The 22,541-nt window shown below is 44.7% G+C and overlaps 2 protein-coding genes across 5 annotated transcripts; one reads left to right on the top strand and one right to left on the bottom strand.

Moving 5' to 3' along the window:
- The first annotated feature begins 3,887 nt into the window (after positions 1–3,887).
- On the top strand, positions 3,888–4,899 carry LOC123744744 (heat shock cognate 70 kDa protein-like). The gene is made up of 2 exons (XM_045724640.1): positions 3,888–4,183; positions 4,358–4,899. The coding sequence occupies exons 1-2, from the start codon at positions 3,980–3,982 to the stop codon at positions 4,556–4,558; spliced, it is 405 nt and encodes a 134-aa protein (XP_045580596.1). The 5' UTR covers positions 3,888–3,979; the 3' UTR covers positions 4,559–4,899.
- Positions 4,900–5,434: 535 nt separating this feature from the next.
- Positions 5,435–7,580, bottom strand: LOC106613049 (lens fiber membrane intrinsic protein). 4 transcript variants are annotated; one of them, XM_014214930.2, is made up of 6 exons: positions 7,284–7,482; positions 7,141–7,203; positions 6,667–6,854; positions 6,167–6,316; positions 5,879–6,013; positions 5,435–5,610 (listed from the first exon to the last, which is right to left on the bottom strand). In XM_014214930.2, exons 2-6 carry the CDS (start codon positions 7,146–7,148, stop codon positions 5,549–5,551), a joined length of 543 nt encoding a protein of 180 aa, XP_014070405.1. In that variant the 5' UTR covers positions 7,149–7,203; positions 7,284–7,482; the 3' UTR covers positions 5,435–5,548. The 4 variants fall into 4 exon arrangements, with proteins under 4 accessions (XP_014070405.1, XP_014070406.1, XP_014070407.1 ...); XM_014214931.2 differs by having other exon boundaries at positions 6,667–6,842; positions 7,284–7,458; XM_014214932.2 differs by lacking the exon at positions 7,141–7,203 and having other exon boundaries at positions 7,284–7,580.
- Positions 7,581–22,541: the final 14,961 nt, after the last annotated feature.

The raw sequence follows: 22,541 nt of genomic DNA, 5'->3' as shown, positions 1-22,541 counted from the left end.
ATTTATTTAAACTTGTATTTATTTCATCACAATCCCAGTGGGCCACAAGTTTACATCCACTCAATTAGTATTCGGTAGCATTGCCTTTAAATTGTTTAACTTCGGTCAAACGTTTCATGTAGCCTTCCACAAGCTTCCCACAATAAATTGGGTGGATTTGGCCCATTCCTCCTGACAGAGCTGGTGTAACTGAGTCACGTTTGTAGGCCTCCTTTCTCACACACACTTTTTCAGTTCTGCCCACACATTTTCTATAGGATTGAGGTCAGGGCTTTGTGATGGCCACTCCAATACCTTGACTTTGTTGTCCTTAAGCCATTTTGACACAACTTTGACAGTATGCTTGGGGTCATTCTCCATTTGGAAGACCCATTTGGAACCAAGCTTTAACTTCTTGACTGATGTCTTGAGATGTTGCTTCAATATATCCACATAATATTCCTGCATCATGATGCCATCTATTTTGTGAAGTGCACCAGTCCCTCCTGCAGCAAAGTACCCCCACAACATGATGCTGCCACCGTCCTTCACGGTTGGGATGGTGTTCTTCGGCTTGCAAGCCTCCCCCTTTTTCCTCCAAACATAATGATGGTAATTATGGCCAAACAGTTCTATTTTTGTTTCATCAGACCAGAGGACATTTCTCCAAAAAGTACAATCTTTGTCCCCATGTGCAGTTGCAAACCGTAGTCTGGCTTTATTATGGCGGTTTTGGAGCAGTGGCTTCTTCCTTGCTGAGTGGCCTTTCAGGTTGTCGATATAGGACTCGTTTTACTGTGGATATAGATACTTTTGTACTTGTTTCCTCCAGCATGTTCACAGGGTCCTTTGCAGTTGTTCTGTGGTTGATTTGCACTTTTCGCACCAAAGTACATTCATCTCTAGGAGACAGAACGCGTTTCCTTCCTGAGCGGTATGATGGCTGCGTGGTCCCATGGTGTTTATACTTGCATACTATTGTTTGTACAGATGAACGTGGTACTTTCAGGCATTTGGACATTTCTCCCAAGGATGAACCAGACTTGTGGAGGTCTACAATTTTTTTTCGGAGGACTTGGCTGATTTCGTTTGATTTTCCCATGATGTCAAGCAAAGAGGCACTGAGTTTGAAGGTAGGCCTTGAAATACATACACAGGTACACCTCCAATTGACTCAAATTATATCAATTAGCTTATCAGAAGCTTCTAAAGCCATGACATCATGTTCTGGAATTTTCCAAGCTGTTTAAAGACACAGTCAGTTTAGTGTATGTAAACTTCTGACCCACTGGAATTGTGATATAGTGAATTATAGGTGAAATAATCTGTCTCTAAACAATTGTTGGAAAATTACTTGTGTCATGCACAAAGTAGATGTCCTAACTGACTTGCCAAAACTATAGTTTGCTCACAAGAAATGTGTGGAGTGGTTGAAAAACGAGTTTTAATGGCTCCAACCTATGTGTATGTCAACTTCTGACTTCAACTGTATATATATATATATATATACTGCTCAAAAAAATAAAGGGAACACTTAAACAACACCTAGATCTGAATGAAAGAAATAATCTTATTAAATACTTTTTTCTTTACATAGTTGAATGTGCTGACAACAAAACCACTCAAAAATAATCAATGGAAATCCAATTTATCAACCCATGGAGGTCTGGATTTGGAGTCACACTCAAAATGAAAGTGAAAAACCACACTACAGGCTGGTCCAACTTTGATGTAATGTCCTTAAAACAAGTCAAAATGACGCTCAGTAGTGTGTGTGGCCTCCACGTGCCTGTATGACCTCCCTACAACGCCTGGGCATGCTCCTGATGAGGTGGCGGATGGTCTCTTGAGGGATCTCCTCCAAGACCTGGACTAAAGCATCCGCCAACTCCTGGACAGTCTGTGGTGCAACATGGCGTTGGTGGATGGAGCGAGACATGATGTTCCAGATGTGCTCAATTGGATTCAGGTCTGGGGAACGGGCGGGCCAGTCCATAGCATCAATGCCTTCCTCTTGCAGGAACTGCTGACACACTCCAGCCACATGAGGTCTAGCATTGTCTTGCATTAGGAGGAACCCAGGGCCAACCGCACCAGCATATGGTCTCACAAGGGGTCTGAGGATCTCATCTCGGTACCTAATGGCAGTCAGGCTACCTCTGGCGAGCACATGGAGGGCTGTGCGGCCCCCCAAAGAAATGCCACCCCACACCATGACTGACCCACCGCCAAACCGGTCATGCTGGAGGATGTTGCAGGCAGCAGAACGTTCTCCACGGCGTCTCCAGACTCTGTCACGTTTGTCACGTGGTCAGTGTGAACCTGCTTTCATCTGTGAAGAGCACAGGGCACCAGTGGCGAATTTGCCAATCTTGGTGTTCTCTGGCAAATGCCAAACATCCTGCACGGTGTTGGGCTGTAAGCACAACCCCCACCTGTGGACGTTGGGCCCTCATACCACCCTCATGAAGTCTGTTTCTGACCGTTTGAGCAGACACATGCACATTTGTGGCCTGCTGGAGGTCATTTTGCAGGGCTCTGGCAGTGCTTCTCCTGCTCCTCCTTGCACAAAGGTCGGAGGTAGCGGTCCTGCTGCTGGGTTGTTGCCCTCCTACGGCCTCCTCCACGTCTCCTGATGTACTGGCCTGTCTCCTGGTAGCGCCTCCATGCTCTGGACACTACGCTGACAGACACAGCAAACCTTCTTGCCACAGCTCGCATTGATGTGCCATCCTGGATGAGCTGCACTACCTGAGCCACTTGTGTGGGTTGTAGACTCCGTCTCATGCTACCACTAGAGTGAAAGCACCGCCAGCATTCAAAAGTGACCAAAACATCAGCCAGGAAGCATAGGAACTGAGAAGTGGTCTGTGGTCCCCATCTGCAGAACCACTCCTTTATTGGGGGTGTCTTGCTAATTGCCTATAATTTCCACCTGTTGTCTATTCCATTTGCACAACAGCATGTGAAATTTATTGTCAAACAGTGTTGCTTCCTAAGTGGACAGTTTGATTTCACAGAAGTGTGATTGACTTGGAATTACATTGTGTTGTTTAAGTGTTCCCTTTTTCTTTTGAGCAGTGTATAAAAAATGTAAACATTTTAGAAATTATAAAATTATGTGGATATATTGAAGCAACATCTCAAGACATCAGTCAGGAAGTTAAAGCTTGGTTGCAAATGGGTCTTCCAAATGGACAATGACCCCAAGCATACTTCCAAAGTTGTGGCAAAATGGCTTAAGGACAACAAAGTCAAGGTATTGGAGTGGCCATCACAAAGCCCTGGCCTCAATCCTATAGAACATTTGTGGGCAGAACTGAGAAAGCGTGTGCGAGCAAGGAGGCCTACAAACCTGACTCAGTTACACCAGCTCTGCCAGGAGGAATGGGCCAAAATTCACCCAACTTATTTTGGGAAGCTTGTGGAAGGCTACATGAAACGCTTGACCCAAGTTAAACAATTTAAAGGCAATGCTACTAAATACTAATTGAGTGTATGTAAACTTCTGACCCACTGGGAAAGTGATGAAAGAAATTAAAGCTTAAATAAATCATTCTCTCTACTATTATTCTGACATTTCACATTCTAAAAATAAAGTGGCGATCCTAACTGACCTAAAACGAGGAATTTTTACGAGGATATATGTCAGGAATTGTGAAAAACCGAGTTTTTAAATGTAATTTGCTAAGGTGTATGTAAACTTCCGACTTCAACTGTATATATATGTCCAAACATGGATGATCCCATCACAGATTGCGTTTTTAGTCTATAGTCTGGGATCTGGGAATCTGTTCACTGTCATTTCAATTTATTGATATTTACCCTTTGAATCTTGAACATCTGAACCCCAGAATGTAGCTTTAAATACTATGCTATTGTAAAGTAAGCACACCATTTTAAATAGGGATGTCCTCTCCAACAATGCTTTAACAAAGCCTCCATCTCATTGTCTGTCCCTCTCTCCATAGGTCGTCTGAGTAAGGAGGACATAGAGCGCATGGTCCAGGAGGCTGAGCAGTACAAAGCTGCGGACGACGTCCAGAGGGACAAGGTGGCGTCCAAAAACGGCCTGGAGTCGTACGCCTTTAACATGAAGTCCACCGTGGAGGACGAGAAGCTCAAGGGCAAGCTCAGCGACGAGGACAAACAGAAGATCATGGACAAGTGCAACGAGGTCATCAGCTGGCTGGATAAGAACCAGGTACAGTTACTGCCTCTGGGTCTTTCAACCAGAATGGAGTGGATTAATGTTCATATCTAAAATCAAGTATAGCGCTCTGAGTCCCTCATTGTAATTTGATTAAACAAATGTCTGGTGGTTCAACAAGGAGGTTGGAGCACTAATGTCTATCTTTCTCTTTCTCTCTCCTTGTAGTCTGCAGAAAAGGAGGAGTTTGAGCACCATCAGAAGGAGCTGGAGAAGGTGTGTAACCCAATCATCACCAAGCTGTACCAGGCTGCAGGGGGCATGCCCGGGGGGTTGCCAGGAGGGATGCCAGGAGGGATGCCAGGGGCTGGTGGTGCCACACACGGAGGAGGCGGATCCTCTGGACCAACCATTGAGGAAGTCGACTAAACCATTCCGAGTATACATTTACTCCTGATTGGATATGGCTAAATAGTGGTCACCATTCTAAAGCTTGGAATGGGCTGAACCTTTATTTTCACAATCTGCATTGACTACTTATGTTTGTTTTGGTCATTCATCTTTTTATGCTGAAAGCAACCAATGAATTGAATATTTTTCATGGGCACTGTTCTACCTATTGTTAAACATTTTCAGTTTAACCAGTGAATGGTTACTATACAGAGCATGTTTTTCACAAGTGGAATTCTGTGACTGCAAAATGTTTTGGTCTTTGCACTGCACTGTTGGCTAAAGATGACTATTAAAAAAGAAAGAGTCTCTTGAATTCACGCTCTTCTAGATCCTCCTTTTAATTTTGACACCTATGACAGTCTTGATGACCATCAGGCTTTATCATTTAGATGTTAAAGCTGTGCTATGCAGAAATCACTCGCCATTTCCTGGTTGCTAAAATTATAATAGTTTGCCTAATTTCAGTTGTTACAATAAAAAGCACATAGAGTGTGTAGAGAGAATCACTGTACTATTTAAACCGCTGAAATATATTTACATAACCAAAAATATTGTATATTCAGCTGTTTGAAGCTGGTGTACAAAACTGAATGTAAAAGATGCAAAAATGAAACTTAAGAACGGGAACCATAGAAATGTTGCAAATAGAACATATTTACCACTTAGATTTGCTATTAATCAGAATGACTGATCTATAACTCATATTTTTATGAATTTGTCGGGTCACCCAAAAAGTTACATAATGCAGCATTAAAGAAACGTTCAAACTTCTAACTGGACATTACCATAACCGTGGTGTATATTCTTCATATCAGACAGATGAATACCACGCAATAAAAAGAAGACACACAATTGGATTTACCCTTTTTATTGCATATTCAATAGTGGTCAGGTAAACAAGAAATGACATAGCTACTGTTGGTGTGTAAACCCCGGTGTCAGCTGTGTTTTGTTTTGTTTGTCAAATCAGCGGGAGTTGGAGTTTCTCGGGCATTCATGCATCCTGTAGGCACACATGTAGAAGATACCTGTAAAAGAAAATGGGAAGACAATACCATTCAGTTCATGGACATACTGTCCACTGGATTATTTACTTATGTGAAGAAGAAAAAATATTCAAATTAATCATGTTGGACTGAGCCATCTCAAATGGCACCCTACTGCTTATATAGTGCACTACAGAGCCCTATGGGCCTTGGTCAAACGTAGAACACTACAGGCAATAGTTTGCCATTTGGGACACACAGATAGTAAATGAATGCATTTAGCTCTATAGGCAGAACCACATCATCCTACCTGAGAAGAAAGTGAGAACCACGGCCACCCAACCCATGATGTAGGACCAGGAGAAGCGCCAGTTCCCATATCGTTTCCCATAGTAGTTCACCGTCACCCCAGTGTACACAGCCATCGCTAGCAGTACAAAGAAACCTGTGGAGAGTAGTCAATCAAACACTGCTTTATTCCCTTTATCACATCCCTCAACAGGGACTTGATCGCATGGAATTAATTCATTCTATTTCTATGCTTGATATAGAGAGTGACAGGGAGAAATGACAGGAGGAGGGGGAAGGAAACACTTACAGGAGATGAAGAAGAGGATGCCGGCAGCAAACGTCTTGTCAAACCCACTGAAGGAGGAGGAGCGTATGAAAGCCATGACGCCGATCACAATGCCAATGAAGCAGGCCAGCAGGGAGAGGATCATGAAGGCACGGGTGGCATCCCAGTACGCTGGTGACAGAGAGGACAAGGCTGATACTCAGTACAGTACAGGTACTTACCCAATAAGCATTACTACTATTCCTGTCTACTACTGAATTACATTTCACACTTTACTCAAATGTGACACATCACTTAACAATTACTTATTACACAATATTCAAAATATTGCCCCAACTATTGAAATGTGGTGATTTATTAGCAACTAAACCTGCTCAAATAAAAGGAGCTGATTCCTTTATTGTGGAAATGATTTTACACTAGATATTCACAGCATGGAACAAATGACTGAACGTGACCTCATCAAGGCCTTTATTTAACTTACAGTACATTTGATGACAAAGGAGACATGTTGCTCTTACCAATGCTATCTGTATGTGTCATGCATTTCCCTGGCATACAGTAGCGCCACAGGCCCTGATGCATGTAGTTGTTAGATTGACGATACTGCATCCAGTAATCGGTTGCTGTGGAGATAATAAGGAGTATGTTCCCGACTCCAGCGCAGAACAACCCACCGCCCATGAAGCTGTACATCCTGCCAAGCACACTGACAGAGGAGACAGTTAGCCTACAGCACATCTGGCTGGGACACTGAAGCATCTCTATACACTACCATCTCATGGCTGGTGAATACAGTATAGAGTAACACAACATTGCATGCTTTGAATAGTTGAAAGGGTCTGAATCAATGATATTTTGAAAATAATAATCTTTCAAGGTACACATTCATATTCCACTTGTTTTACCATAGGCCTGCTGCTTTTAGACAGTTTGTTAGAGCAAGGTATTTTCAAATGTGGCACATAGTTTTAGCTTTGATACACTGTATTTACCCTGACATGACTGATCTGTCTCTCTTCTGTCCTCTCTCTTCTGTCCTCTCTTCTGTCCTTTCTCTGAAGAAATATTAACTTTAAGTCACCTACATCATGTCAAAGCACACATTACGTCAAATTTTAGGTAAGTAACAACCTACCTTTATTATCCTTTTTGAAAAAAAGTTAGAAATTCCAATATTACAGGGGGGTTGTCAAAGCACTCCGGAGCCCAGTATTGCCCAGGCTGGCAGGAAAGTTTAGTTTGTGTGTCGGAAACCAGGCGAACAAACGGCCTCGAGGCACAATAGAGCATGCTGAGCCACAACCAATCACAGGGGATGAGTTTTGTGTTTTAGAGAATCTGCTGAAAATACAAAACTATTGAAGTGCTGGGTAAGTCACAGTAATACTGATGACACAGGGGTATAATTCAAAATGCTGCACTACCATCCACAGTGGACATGGGTTAGCAATAGGCTCCCACACTATGCAGTAAAAGTACATTTCACATAGTTATTTCACACAGAACATTTTCAAAAGTATAGTTTGGGCTCTCATGTTGGGAAAGTTACATTTAGATAATCTTATCTCTCACAACATCAGATGTTAAAATATTAAAATCTTTATCGAAACTACAATTGAACTCCCAAAACTGCATTCAATTAATTGAATTTCAACTGGCCAGTAATTCTCTGACCTTGATCCAAAAAGCAGCTTTAAATACACACTGTGATGAATATGAGTCACTATGTAACACTTTCCCCTGCTAGGGTAGCAGGTGTCTTGAACAAATGGTGGTAAATGTATTTCATAGTCACAAAACAGTGATTCTAGTTATTCAGTGCTATTCCATAATTAACAAATTTTCAGTAAAAGCAATCAATAATTATGTATTTAACATTTTTTGGTGGAGAGTTACGTTTTTTGGGAGGCAGGAACATGTTTTAAATTTGTATATACACGGTGGGGTCTGAAATTATTGACAGCCTTGATAAAGATGAGCAAAAATGACTGTATGAAATAAATAATTCAAATACTGAGCTATGCTCAAATAAATGGGAAAATTATATTATTTTAAACTCATACAATTGCTCCGAGAAAAAGATTTTGTTTAACAAGTAATACTTTTTTTCTCTCAAAAAGGTAGGAGTCAAAATGATTGACACCCCTTTTTTAATACCTAGCCCTGCAAGAATAACAGCGTGAAGTCTTTTTCTAAAGAAATGTATGTGTTGGAGAACACATTGGGAGGGATCTTAAGACCATTTCTCCATACAGAATCCTTCCAGATCCTTGATATCCTTTGTCTGCGCTTATAGACTGCCCTCTTCAATTCAAACCATAGGTTTTCAGTGGGTTTCAAGTCCGGAGAATGAAATCCAAAGCAAAAATAAATATATTTAATAAATTACAAGTATACTAAAGTGTTCTTATATATAAAAAATTATAATAATATACTTAAAATACGAAATGTACTATTCTATACTATATACTACACACATATATATATATATATACATATACTATAATTACACTTCAACACACTTATTAAAATTGTACTTTATATTCATTGCTATTTCAGTCTTTTAGTATACTATAAATACACTATCATCAACCTTCAATATGCTTATTAAAAGTGTACTTTAAATTAATTGTTTTTCAGTCTTTAAGTATACTATATGCTCACTATCATTAAACGTACAGACTCATTAAAACTGTACTTCAACTTCAAACACTAATTGGAATTCAGTATATTCATTCAAACTCTGCTTATGAGTGATCAAGTACACTATAAGTATACAGCAAGTGTATTCTTCACTCTATATTGTGTTACAATGTGCGATTAAAATGTATTTAATTTAATTATTTTTGTCAACAATGAACTCAAATTCTCTGTATGATTTCAACACTTGGTGATTTTAAAACAGTTACAGAGTTCAATGCCTGTGATGGGAGAAAACTGAGGATGAATCAACAACATTGTAGTGACTCCACAATGACTTAAATGACAGAGTGAAAAGAAGAATACAAATATACAGAATACAAATGCAAAACATGCATCTTGTATGCAACAAGGCACTAAAGTAAGACTCCAAAAAAACACGACAAAGGAATACACTTTTTGGCCTAAATGCAAAGCCTTATGTTTGGGGGTAAATCCAACACAACACATCACTGAATAACTGCCTACTTATTTTCAAGCATGGTGGTAAGTGCATCATGGAATGGCTATGCTTGACATCAGCAGATACGGATTCGTTTTTTTTCAGGATAAAAAAAACCAGGATGGAGCTAAGCACAGGAAAAATTGTAGGGAAAACCTGCTTCATTCTGCTTTACATCAGACACTGGGGGGGGAATTCACAATCCCCAACATCTTGACAGCACTTGAACAATTATGAAAAGAATAACGGGATAATATTGCACAATCCAGGTTTGTAAAACAATTAGAGAATTACCCAAGAAAACTCACCGCTGTAATCACTGCCAAATGTGTTTCTAACATGTATTGACTCATGGGGCTGAATACTTATGCAATGACTATATTTTAGCTATTACATTTTTATCAATCTTTACAATTTAAAAAAAAAATCTTCCACTTTGACAGAGTATTTTGTGTAGATTGTTGACAAAACATCACAATTAAATCCCTTTTAATCCCACTTTGTAACAATAAAATGTGAATAAGTCCAAATGAGTATGGAGCCAGTTCCGTAGGCCTCTATTACTCATCTAACCAGTATCTGGCCAATTGGTAATAAGCATGTGAGTGTTTCTTGTCATCCTCCACATGGTATCTGACTCCGGAGTATTTTGTCAACAGTACATGTGATCATCTCTGCAAATTTTCTCCATGATGTCAACCATGCTTGATTTCTAATCTAATCTATATCACATTAAATGCATAGTCCCATTTGTAACAATAGAATGTGAAGAATCCAAAGGGGTATGAATACTTTTGCGAGGTAATGTAGTTTCAGTGCCAATGAGGAGTTAAGTACTTTCTTAATTCCTGTTCAGAAGAGTGCAGAGAAAGTTGACAATGATAACAATTGTTTATTCCACTAAGGAAACATGCACAGCTGAGAAACATGCTTCCTGAAAGTATACTTTTCATATCTCAAGAAAATATACTTAAGTATACTTTCACAAAAGTATATTCAACTTAAATGTCCACAAAATATATTTAAAGTTTACGTTCAAAAAAACGCTAAAATAATAGTTAATAATAATAATAATAATAATAGCATCCTTTTCTGCATTTTTTTTATAATTTATAATATTATATTGTTCTAATTTTTAGCTTATTCAAATGTTTTGATGTTCATTTTCAAACTGAATAATGTTGTGCTTTCAATTACACATTTTATTGAAATGGTACTTTATCACTGTAATGTGAACAACTAAAGTGTGAAATGCCACTGATGCACAAGTACTGTATCATATATGTTACTTTTAAATTGTTGCTCCAGCCACAACTGCTTTATAAATAGCATGTTAACATTCACTGAAAAAAGGTAACCTATACATGGATAATTACAATAGCTAATGTGGTTAATGAGTAGAAGTGTATTTGTAAAAGTAAACTTGAAACACATTATAAATACACTTTATTTGTAAAAATAACAATACAGGAATTCTAATTCAAATACCATTTTAGTATACTTCTAATTTATGAGAAATATACAGTACCAGTCAAAAGTTTGGACAGACCTACTCATTCCAGGGTTGTTCTTTATTTTTACTATTTTCTACATTGTAGAATAGTTGTGAAGACATCAAAACTATGAAATAACACATATTGAATCATGTAGTAACCAAAAAAGTGTTCTTCAAAGTAGCCACCCTTTGCCTTGATGACAGCTTTGCACACTCTTGGCATTCTCTCAACCAGCTTCATGAGGTAGTCACCTGGAATTAATTTAAATTAAATGGTGTGCCTTGTTAAAAGTTAATTTGCGGAATTTCTTTCCATCTTAATGCATTTGAGCCAATCAATTGTGTTGTGACAAGGTAGGGGTGGTATTCAGAAGATAGATTATTTGGTAAAAGACCAAGTCCATATGGCAAGAACAGCTCAAATAAGCAAAGAGAAATGACAGTCCATCATTACTTTAAGACATGAAGGTCAGTCAATCTGTAAAATTTCAAGAACTTTGAAAGTTTCTTCAAGTGCAGTCGCAAAAACCATCAAATGCTATAATGAAACTGGCTACATCTGCTGCAGAGGATAAGTTCATTATTATCATGTTTCAGGTATGACCCAGATGCAGACAGTGTTGAAGAAACAAAAGTTTATTTCTAAAACAGGGGCAGGCAAACGACGGGATTTCACCCGGAGGGGAAGATTCCGCGTGGACAGCCGTACCATCTGCCCGAGACGATACCGGGGAGCCGGGGTCCGGTGACGATCCGCTTGTCGTTGATACCTGGAGGTGCTCTTGAGGAGGGCCGACCGGGCTCTCCTCAAGGTACGACGACAGCGGTGAACAAATATCTGGGCAGAAGGTATGCCTTCTGCGAAGAGCGGGGGCTGATACCCCAGGGAACACTCAAAAGGGGATAGGCCCGTGGCAGAGCAGGGAAGGGTGTTGCGGGCGTATTCGACCCACACAAGCTGCTGGCTCCAGGTGGTGGGGTTGGCGGAGACCAGGCAGCGCAGAGTAGTCAGTCTCAAGGTCCTGGTTGGCTCACTCCGAGTGGCCGTTGGACTGGGGGTGGAACCCGGAGGACAGGCTGACCCAATGAGGGTGCAGAACGCATTCCAGAACCGGGACGAGAATTGAGGACCCGGTCGGAGACCATGTCAACGGGCAGTCCATGGATCCGGAAGGCGTGCTGCACCATGAGCTGGGCTGTCTCCTTGGCAGAGGGTAGCTTGGGGAGAGGAATGAAGTGAGCGGCTTTGGAAAACCGATCCACAATGGTAAGGATGGCGGTGTTGCCATCATGGAGACCCGTGCCAAAGTCCAGGGAGATGTGAGACCAGGGACGGTGAGGGACAGGCAGAGGTTGGAGGAGACCAGCCGGAGCTTGCCGAGGAGTCTTGTTCTGTGCACAGACCGTGCAAGCGGCAACAAATGCGGAGATGTCAGGAACCATGATAGGCTACCAAAAGTGTTGTCGCACAAAAGCCAGGGTCTGCCGGTAGCCCAGGTGGCAGGCAAGCCTGGAGGAGTGAACGGACCGCATCAGGCATGAACATCCGGTTATCTGGACCCCCCCCCCCGGGGTTCGGCTGGGAATGTTGCATCTCCCGAACCTGCTTCCCTATTCCCCAGCTGAGTCCCGTCGCCAGGCGGGAAGGACGGTCTCAGGTTCTGGGGTAGTAGTCGTGGGGCTATAGCGACGTGACAGTGCATCTGGCTTGACATTCTTGGATCCCGGCCGGTAGGAGAGGGAGAAGTTGAACCGGGTGAACAATAGGGCCCACCTAGCCTGCCTGGAATTGAGGCGCTTGGTGGTGTGGAGATATTCCAGGTTCTTGTTATCGGTCCACACAGTTAATGGATGTTCCGCCCTCACCAGCCAGTGCCTCCACTCCTCCAACGCCATCTTCACCGCGAGAAGCTCACGATTCCCCACATCATAGTTCCTCTCTGTGGCGTTGAGGCGGTGGGAGAAGAAGGCGAAGAGGGATGCAACTTGAGGTCCAGGGCAGACCATTGGGACAGGACAGCGCCCACTTCAACATCCGAAGCATCGGACTCCACCACAAACTGGCGGGACGGGTCAGGATGAACCAAGATGGGAGCTGTGGTGAAGCAGTGTTTGAGATCCCGGAACGCCCAATTAGCAGCTGGGGACCATGTGAACGGAACCTTGGGAGAGGTGAGTGCAGACAGGGGGGAAGCTAGGGTGCTGTAGCCCTGGATAAAGCGCTGATAAAAGTTGGCGAAACCCAGGAACAGCTGCACTCTGGACGTAGGCTGGGGTCAATCCACCACCGCTCACCTTCTTGGGATTCATCTGTACGCTCCCTGCAGCGATGATGTAACCCAGAAAGGGGATGATGGGGCGATGGAATTAGCACTTCTCTGCTTTTACAAAAAGCTGGTTCTCCAGGAGGCATTGGAGAACCTGTCGGACATGGAGCACGTGTTCTTGGGTGGAGCGGGAGAAGACAAGGATGTCATCGAGGTAGACGAAGACGAACCGGTTCAACATGTCACGGAGAACATCGTTAACGAGCGCCTGGAACACAGCAGGGGCATTGGTAAGGCCAAAGTGCATGACCAGGTACTCGTAGTGGCCGCTGGCCATGTTGAAGGCAGACTTCCACTCGTCCCCTTCCCGAATACCCACCAGCTTGGAGAACATGGTGGCCCCCTGGAGCGGCTCAAAGGCAGGAGAGATGAGAGGTAGTGGGTAGTGGTTCTTCACCGTGATATCGTTGAGACCTCGGTAGTCGATGCACAGGCGCAGGGTTTTGTCCTTCTTCTCCACAAAGAAGAACCCTGTGCCGGTGGGGGAGGCAGAAGGGTGGATGAACCCAGCAGCTAGGTAGTCCTCAATGTAGGTCTCCATAGCCTTGGTCTCCGGACCCGACAGAGAGTGCAGTCATTCCCGGGACGGAGTGGTGCATGGGAGAAGATCAATCCCGCAGTCATATGGTCAGTGCGGCGGAAGCGAAGTGGCCCGGACCTTACTGAACACCTCCCGGAGGTCCTGGTACTCTGCGGGAATGGTGGAGAAGTCCGGGGCAACTTCCGAGGCCCCAGGAAGATGTCCTGGGACAGGCTGCGCTGACTTCAGGCCTTCACGGGCTCCAGCCCATGATGGCACCGGCAGACCAGTCAATAAGGGGATTGTGTCACTGGAGCCAAGAGAATCCCAATACCTCGGGAACCTGAGGATACTTAATGAGCAGGAACTGGATCGTCTTGCTGTGGTTCCCTGACACACGTAGGTTGACGGGGGTGGTATTGTGTGTGACCCGACCTATAGAGCGCCCGTCCAGTGCTCTAACATCCATGGGAATGGAGAGGGGCTGAGTGGGGATATCCAGCTCGGAAGCCAGGGTAGCGTCCATAAAGCTCTCATCGGCCCCGGAGTTAATGTGTAAGGGGTGTTTAACTGGCGGCAGAGAAGTCAGACGCAGGAGAGAAAGAACTGTGTTTCCAACGGCGCAGTTTATTAAAAAGAAAAACACCGGAAAACATAATAATAAAAATCAATGGGTAAACATAACCCGACGCACACCAGTACAGACGTACACAAACACTTACAATAAACAATCTCCGACAAAGACATGAGGGGAAACAGAGGGTTACATACGCAACATGTAATTGATGGGATTGGAACCAGGTTTGAAGGAAGACAAGACAAAACCATTGGAAAATGAAAAATGGATCAGTGATGGCTAGAAGGCCGGTGACGTCGACCGCCGAACACCGCCCGAACAAGGAGAGGGACCGACTTCGGCGGAAGTCGTGACACATTGAGGACCCGGAGAGATTTCGACTGGTTCCCCCACAGCAACATGGCATGAAAAGGGATGCGAGTAAGGGGAGAGGAAAAGTTCTCCGTATGGCCCACCAGAGTACTCACTCCTACCGGAGAGCCTGGGCTTTTAGTGGACAGGTGGAGACAAAATGACCAGTAGTCCCGCAATACAGGCAGCTCTTAATGTGAAGCCTGTATAGCCATTTATCTGGAGACAGCCTACCTCTGCCTAGTTGCATGGGCTCGGGAAGAGGTGAATCGGCAGCCTCCGGAGACTCTCGGGGTTACTCGGCTAGCCTCGGGTTCTCTCGGCAACGGAGCCGTCGGGGACTTCCGTGATACCTCGGAGGTGAGGTGGAATCCAAAGACGGGCAAGTGAAATCGAATCTCCTCTCCTTCCTACGTTCCCGTAGTCGCCCATCGATCCGAATGGTCAAGGCAATGAGCGAGTCGAGATCCGTCGGTAGTTCCCGAGCAGCAAGCTCGTCCTTTACTTCCTCTGAAACTCCATGCAGGAACATGTCGACAGTGCTTCCGGGTTCTAGGCAATCTCAGCTACCAACGTGCGGAAATCCACTGCGTAGTCTGCCACACTGTGGGAGCCTTGTCAAAGCTTGAGTAACTTCCGGGCAGCCTCTCTCCCGGACAATGGAGCATCGAAAACCTTCTTTACCTCTGCCACGAATTCCTCCAGTCTGGAGCATACGGCCGACTGTTGTTCCCATACTGCCGTAGCCCAGGCGAGAGCCCTCCCGGACATCAGCGTGATGAGGTACACTATCTTAGAGCGGTCCGAGGGGAAGGAGGAGGGCTGCAACTCGATGATGAGTGAACACTGAGGTAGAATCGCCCGATAGGTGCCCAACTTTCCATCGAAGTGCTCTGGGGGAGGTAAGCCATGTTCCCGGGAGACCGGGGTGACGGCGCTGCTAACAGACAGGTTACTGAGGGGCTGGGAGGTTACCGTCGTGGTAGGCTGCATAGTAGACAACCCATGGAATTGCTCTAGAAATGTGTTCAATGCTTGGTTGTGACTTTCGGTCAAGGTCTGAAACCCTTCAATAAGACCACGAAGCAACTCCTCGTGCCTTCCAATGGTGGCATCTTAGGAGGAGAGGGCGATGCGGAGCTGGTCCGAGTCTGCTGGGTCAGTCATGGTCAGTTCGTACTATCACATTTCAGGTATGACCCAGATGCAGACACTGTCGAAGAAACAAAAGTTTATATCTGAAACAGGGGCAGGCAAACGACTGGTCAAAGGCAGGCAGGGGTCAATAATCCAGAGAGGGTGCAAAGGGTCCAGAACGGCAGGCAGTCTCAGGGTCAGGGCAGGCAGAGGTCAATAATCAAGTACGGTGGGGTAAAGTACAGAACGGCAGGCAGGCTCAGGGTCAGGGCAGGCAGAATGGTCAAAACCGGGAAGGACTAGAAAACAGGAGCAAGAAACAGGCAGGAGCAGGGGAACAAACGCTGGTAGGTTTCATGAACAAACGAACTGGCAACAGACAAACAGTGAACACAGGTATACATACAGAGGGGATAATGGGGAAGATGGGCGACACTGGGAGGGGGGTGGAGACAAGCAAAAAGAAAGCTGAAACAAATCAGGGTGTGACAATTATAGCTAACTGCACCTCAGATTGCAGCCCAAATAAATGCTTCACAGATTTTAAGTAACAGACACATCTCAACATCAACTGTTCAGAGGAGACTACGTGAATCAGGCCTTCATGGTCAGATTGCTTCAAAGAAACCACTACAAAATGACACCAATAATAAGAAGAGACTTGTTTGGGCCAAGAAACCCGAGCAATGGACATTAGACCAGCGGAAATCTGTCCTTTGGTCTGATGAGTCCAAATTCAAGATTTTTGGTTCCAACCTACGTGTCTTTGTGAGACGCAGAGTAAGTGAACGGATGATCTCTGCATGTGTGGTTCCCACCGTGAAGCATGGAGGAGGAGGTGTGATGGTGTAGGGGTGCTTTGCTGGTGACACTGTCAATGATTTATTTAGAATTCAAGGCACACTTAACCAGCATGGCTACCACAGCATTCTGCAGTGATAAGCCATCCCATCTGGCTTGCGCTTAGTGGGACTATCATTTGTTTTTCCACAGGACAATAACCCAACACACCTCCAGGCTGTGTAAGGTCTTTTTGACCAAGGAGAGTGATGGAGTGCTGCATCAGATGACCTGGCCTCCACAATCACCCGACCTCAACCCAATTGAGATGGTTTGGGATGAGTTGGACCACAGATTGAAAGAAAAGCAGCCAACAAGTGCTCAGCATCTGTGGGAACTCCTTCAAGACTGTTGGAAAATCATTCCTATTGAAGCTGGTTGAAAGAATGCCAAGAGTGTGCAAAGCTGGCATCAAGGCAAAGGTGGCTACTTCGAAGAATCTCAAATATAGAATATATTTTGATTTATTTAACCTCTCTAGGGTAGGGGGCAGTATTTGCACGGCCGGATAAAAAACGTACCCGATTTAATCTGGTTATTACTACTGCCCAGAAACTAGAATATGCATATAATTGTTTGATTTGGATAGAAAACACCCTAAAGTTTCTAAAACTGTTTGAATGGTGTCTGTGAGTATAACAGAACTCATATGGCAGGCAAAAACCTGAGAAGATTCCTTACAGGAAGTGCCCTCTCTGACCATTTCTTGGCCTTCTACACTCTCTTTATTGAAAACTGAGGATCTCTGCTGTAACGTGACACTTCCTACGGCTCCCATAGGCTCTCAGAAGGCGGCAGAACTGGCTGTTGGTTGTTGAGTAGGTGGGACGATTTCGTCCCACATACCCTAGAGAGGTTAACACTTTTTTGGTTACTACATGATTCCATATGTGTTATTTCACAGTGTTGATGTCTTCACTATTATTCTCAAATTTAGAAAATACTAAAAAGAAAGAAAAACCCTTTTATGAGTAGGTGTCCAAACTTTTGACAGGTGCTGTATGTAAATAAGGTATTTCTGGTTTTGTTTTCTTATAAATTTGCGAAATTTAAAAAAGAAAAAAACGATCTTCACTTCGTCATTATGGGGTATTGTGTGTAGATTTGTGAGGGAACAATGTATGTAATCCATTTTAGAATTAGGCTGTAACGTAATGGAAAAAGTGAAGGGGTCTTAAGACTTTCCGAATGCACTGTACTTAAATGCTAATAAAACACAAATATTAAATGCATTTAAAATAGTTCCAATTTAAATCATTTTAAATATGCTTTAGTATATCAGGGGCATACTTATATATATTTAAATATATTAATGAAGTATGATTCCAGTATGATTCATCCAAGATGGCGTAGCAGTAAGAGGTCTTTGTCTTTGTCCTGTCGTGTCCCTTGTATATATCTTTTAATATCCTTTTCTTCGCATATCTTTTAAAAATATTTTACTAAACCTCAACTTCTAAATACTCTCCTGCAACTCGCCGCACCCAATGTGGCGGGTTGCAATTTCTATTTACTTCGGATCTGGAATATCTCAGCTGAAGCTAGCCAGCTAACTACCTACCAGCTATCAGTCAGCAAACCACTGCTAGCGGTCATCAGCTAACCTTCAGCTCGGAAAGCTCTCGCCAGTTCGTATAACGTGACTCAAACCAGAGCATAACGGACCTATTTTTTTCTCTCCATATCCCTGGATTCCTACCGCAAACTCTGAACATTTTCATCTGGATCTTCGCAACTAGCTAACCGCAATCCTAGGTGACTACTCCTGGCTAGTGTTTCCATCCCGGAGCAAGCACCAATTAGCCTGAAGCTAGCCCGGCTAGGGCTCCTGGGCTACCACCGAAGCCCACTCCTGGGCTACAATATCCGGACCCCTTCTACTGCCAGTTCGAGGCACGGAACCCCGCCAATCCTCTAGGATTGGAATACCGACATAATCTGCCCGAGGATTCCAACAGGCCCCTCCGCTGAAGGCCCTTTTTGCTAACCGCGGCCTGCTAGCTACCTAGAGCTACTTGGAACCCTACTAATCCACGACTGGTCTATAGACGTCAGCGCACAAAGAGGCAAAAACAGACTTACCTCCATCGCGACATCCCCCAAAGGCCCTTCTGCTAACTTGCTAGCCCCGGTCTACTAACTGCTAGCTTGCTAGCCACGGTCTGCTAACTGCTAGCTTGCTTGCCCCGGTCTGCTAACTGCTAGCTTGCTTGCCCCGGTCTGCTAACTGCTAGCTTGCTTGCCCCGGTCTGCTAACTGCTAGCTTGCTTGCCCCGGTCTGCTAACTGCTAGCTTGCTTGCCCCGGTCTGCTAACTGCTTGCTTGCTAACCCGGTCTGCTAACTGCTAGCTTGCTAGCCCCGGTCTGCTAACTGCTAGCTTCTTAGCCCCGGCCTACTAATTGCTAGCTTGTTAGCACCGGCCTGCTAACTGTCTGAATCGCCGTGTCCCCAGCTAGCCCAACCACTCACTGGACCCATATGTTCACTTGGCTACGCATGCCTCTCTCTAATATCAATATGCCTCGTCCATTACTGTCCTGATTAGTGATTACTGTCTTATTTCACTGTAGAGCCTCTAGCCCTGCTCAATATGCCTTAACCAACCATGTTGTTCCACCTCCCACACCACCTGGTTTAAACGTCTCTAGAGACTATATCTCTCTTATCATTACTCAATGCCTAGGTTTACCTCCAATGTACTCACATCCTACCTGTACACTACGCCTTGAATCTATGCTATCGTTCCCAGAAACCTGCTCCTTTTACTCTCTGTTCCGAACGTGCTAGACGGCCAGTTCGTATAGCCTTTAGCCGTACCCTTATCCTACTTCTCCTCTGTTCGTCTGGTGAGGTAGAGGTTAATCCAGGTCCTGCAGTGCCTAGCTCCACTCACACTCCCCAGGTGCTCTCAATTGTTGACTTCTGTAACCGTAAAAGCCTTGGTTTCATGCATGTTAATATTAGAAGCCTACTCCCTACATTTGTTTTACTCACTGCTTCAGCACACTCTGCCAACCCGGATGTCTTAGCCGTGTCTGAATCCTGGCTTAGTAAAACCACCAAAAACTCTGAAATCTCCATCCCTAACTGTAACATTTTCCACCAAGATAGAACTGCCAAAGGGGGCGGTGTTGCAATCTACAGCAAAGATAGCCTGCAGAGTTCTGTCTTACTATCCAGGTCTGAACCCAAACAATTCGAGCTTCTACTTCTAAAAATTCACCTTTCCAGAAACAAGTCTCTCACTGTTGCCGCTTGCTATAGACCACCCTCTGCCCCCAGCTGTGCCCTCGACACCATATGTGAATTGATTGCCACCCATCTATCTTCTGAGCTCGTGCTACTAGGTGGCCTAAACTGGGACATGCTTAACACTCCGGCCATCCTAATATCTAAGCTTGATGCCCTCAATCTCACCAAATTTTCAATTAACCTACCAGGGACAACCCCAAATCCGTAAACACGGGCACCCTCATAGATATCATCCTAACTAACTCGCCCTCCAAATACACCTCTGCTGTTTTCAATCAAGATCTCAGCGATCACTGTCTCATTGCCTGCATCTTTAATGGGTCTGCGACCAAACAACCACCCCTCAATACTGTCAAATGCTCCCTAAAACACTTCTGCGAGCAGGCCTTTCTAATCGACCTGGCCGGGGTATCCTGGAATGACATTGACTTCATCCCGTCAGTAGAGGATGCCTGGTAATTCTTTAAAAGTGCCTTCCTCACCAACTTAAATAAGCATGCCCCACTCAAAAAATGTAGAACTAGGAATAGATATAATCCTTGGTTCACTCCAGACCTGTCTGCCCTTGACCAGCACAAAAACATCCTCTGGCGTTCTGCATTAGCATTGAATAGCCCCCGTGATATGCAACTTCTCAGGGAAGTTAGGAACAAATATACACAGACAGTTAGGGAAGCTAAGGCGAGCTTTTTCAAACAGAAATTTGCATCCTGTAGTAAGTACAAACTCAAAAAAGTTCTGGGACACTGTAAAGTCCATGGAGAATAAGAGCACCTCCTCCCAGCTGCCCCTGCTCTGAGGCTAGGAAACACTGTTACCACCAATAAATCCACTATAATTGAGAATTTCAATAAGCATTTCTCTACGGCTGGCCATGCTTTCCACCTGGCTACTCCTACCCCGGTCAACTGCCCGGCACCCTCCACAGCAACCCGCCAAAGCCCCCACCATTTCTCCTTCACCCAAATACAGCCAGCTGATGTTCTGAAAGAGCTGCAAAATCTGGACCCCTACAAATCAGCGGGGCTAGACGATCCGGACCCTCTCTTTCTAAAATGATCTGCCGAAATTATTGCAACCCCTATTACTAGCCTGTTAATCCTCTTTCGTATCATCAGAGATTCCCAAAGATTGGAAAGCTGCCGCGGTCATCCCCCTCTTCAAAGGGGGTGACACTCTAGACCAAAACTGCTACAGACCTATATCTATCCTACCCTGTCTTTCTAAGGTCTTCGAAAGCCAAGTTAACAAACAGATTACCGACCATTTCGAATCCCACCGTACCTTCTCCGCTATGCAATCTGGTTTACCGAGCTGGTCATGGGTGCACTTCAGCCACGCTCAAGGTCCTAAACGACATCATAACCGCCATCGATAAGAGACATTACTGTGCAGCCGTATTCATCGACCTGGCCAAGGCTTTCGACTCTGTCAATCACCACATTCTTATTGGCAGACTCGACAGCCTTGGTTTCTCAAATGATTGCCTCGCCTGGTTTACCAACTATTTCTCTGATAGAGTTCAGTGTGTCAAATCAGAGGGCCTGTTGTCCGGACCTCTGGCAGTCTCTATGGGGGTGCCGCAGTGTTCAATTCTCAGGCCGACTCTCTTCCCTGTATACATCAATGATGTCGCTCTTGCTGCTGGTGAGTCTCTGATCCACCTCTACGCAGACGACACCATTCTGAATACTTCTGGCCCCTCTTTGGACACTGTGTTAACTAACCTCCAGATGAGCTTCAATGCCATACAACTCTCCTTCCGTGGCCTCCAACTGCTCTTAAATGCAAGTAAAACTAAATGCATGCTATTCAATCGATCACTGCCCGCACCCGCCCGCCCGTCCAGCATCACTACTTTAATTTCTAGTAGTAGCTAGAAAAGTTATATTTTAGCGTTTTAGTGTTTCAGTGAATTGTTAGTGAGGGAGGCCCTGCTCTCTCGCTTCCCCAGTTGTTTAGTTAATTTTCATGCCAATCTCCTTTGCATTAGCATAGCCTCTCCTGTAGCCTATCAACTATGTGTCGGTCTATCCCTGTTCTCTACTCTCTGCACAGGCCATACAAATGCTTCACATCGCGTGGCCGCTGCCACTCTAACCTGGTGGTTCCAGCGCGCACGACCCACGTGGAGTTCCAGGTCTCCGGCAGCCTCTGGAACTGCCGGTCTGCGGCCAACAAGGCAGAGTTCATCTCAGCCTATGCTACCCTCCAGTCCCTCGACTTCTTGGCGCTGACGGAAACATGGATTACCACAGAAAACACTGCTACTCCTACTGCTCTCTCCTCGTCCGACCACGTGTTCTCGCACACCCCGAGAGCATCTGGTCAGCGGGGTGGTGGCACTGGAATCCTCATCTCTCCCAAGTGGACATTCTCTCTTTCTCCCCTGACTCATCTGTCTATCTCCTCATTTGAATTCCATGCTGTCACAATCACTAGCCCATTCAAGCTTAACATCCTTACCATTTATCGCCCTCCAGGTTCCCTTGGAGAGTTCATCAATGAGCTTGACAAGTTCCTTTCCTGAGGATGGCTCACCCCTCACAGTTCTGGGTGACTTTAACCTCCCTACATCTACCTTTGACTCATTTCTCTCTGCCTCCTTCTTTCCACTCCTCTCCTCTTTTGACCTCACCCTCTCACCGTCCCCCCCTACTCACAAGGCAGGCAATACGCTTGACCTCATCTTCACTAGATGCTGTTCTACTAATCTCACTGCAACTCCCCTCCAAGTCTCCGATCACTACT

This window comes from Salmo salar, chromosome ssa09 (genome assembly GCF_905237065.1).
Source record: "Salmo salar chromosome ssa09, Ssal_v3.1, whole genome shotgun sequence".
Taxonomy (NCBI): Eukaryota; Metazoa; Chordata; class Actinopteri; order Salmoniformes; family Salmonidae; genus Salmo; species Salmo salar.
Note: the sequence above shows the minus strand (reverse complement) of the source record. Positions and strands in the feature narration are given on the sequence as shown.

Coding starts and splice junctions, on each gene's coding strand:
- LOC123744744 (XM_045724640.1), top strand. CDS start 3,980: ATGGTCCAGGAGGCTGAGCAGTACAAAGCTGCGGACGACGTCCAGAGG. Junction 4,184..4,357: donor GCTGGCTGGATAAGAACCAG/GTACAGTTACTG, acceptor CTCTCCTTGTAG/TCTGCAGAAAAGGAGGAGTT.
- LOC106613049 (XM_014214930.2), bottom strand. Junction 6,014..6,166: donor CATCCTCTTCTTCATCTCCT/GTAAGTGTTTCC, acceptor TACTCTCCACAG/GTTTCTTTGTACTGCTAGCG. Junction 5,611..5,878: donor GGTTCTCACTTTCTTCTCAG/GTAGGATGATGT, acceptor TTTCTTTTACAG/GTATCTTCTACATGTGTGCC.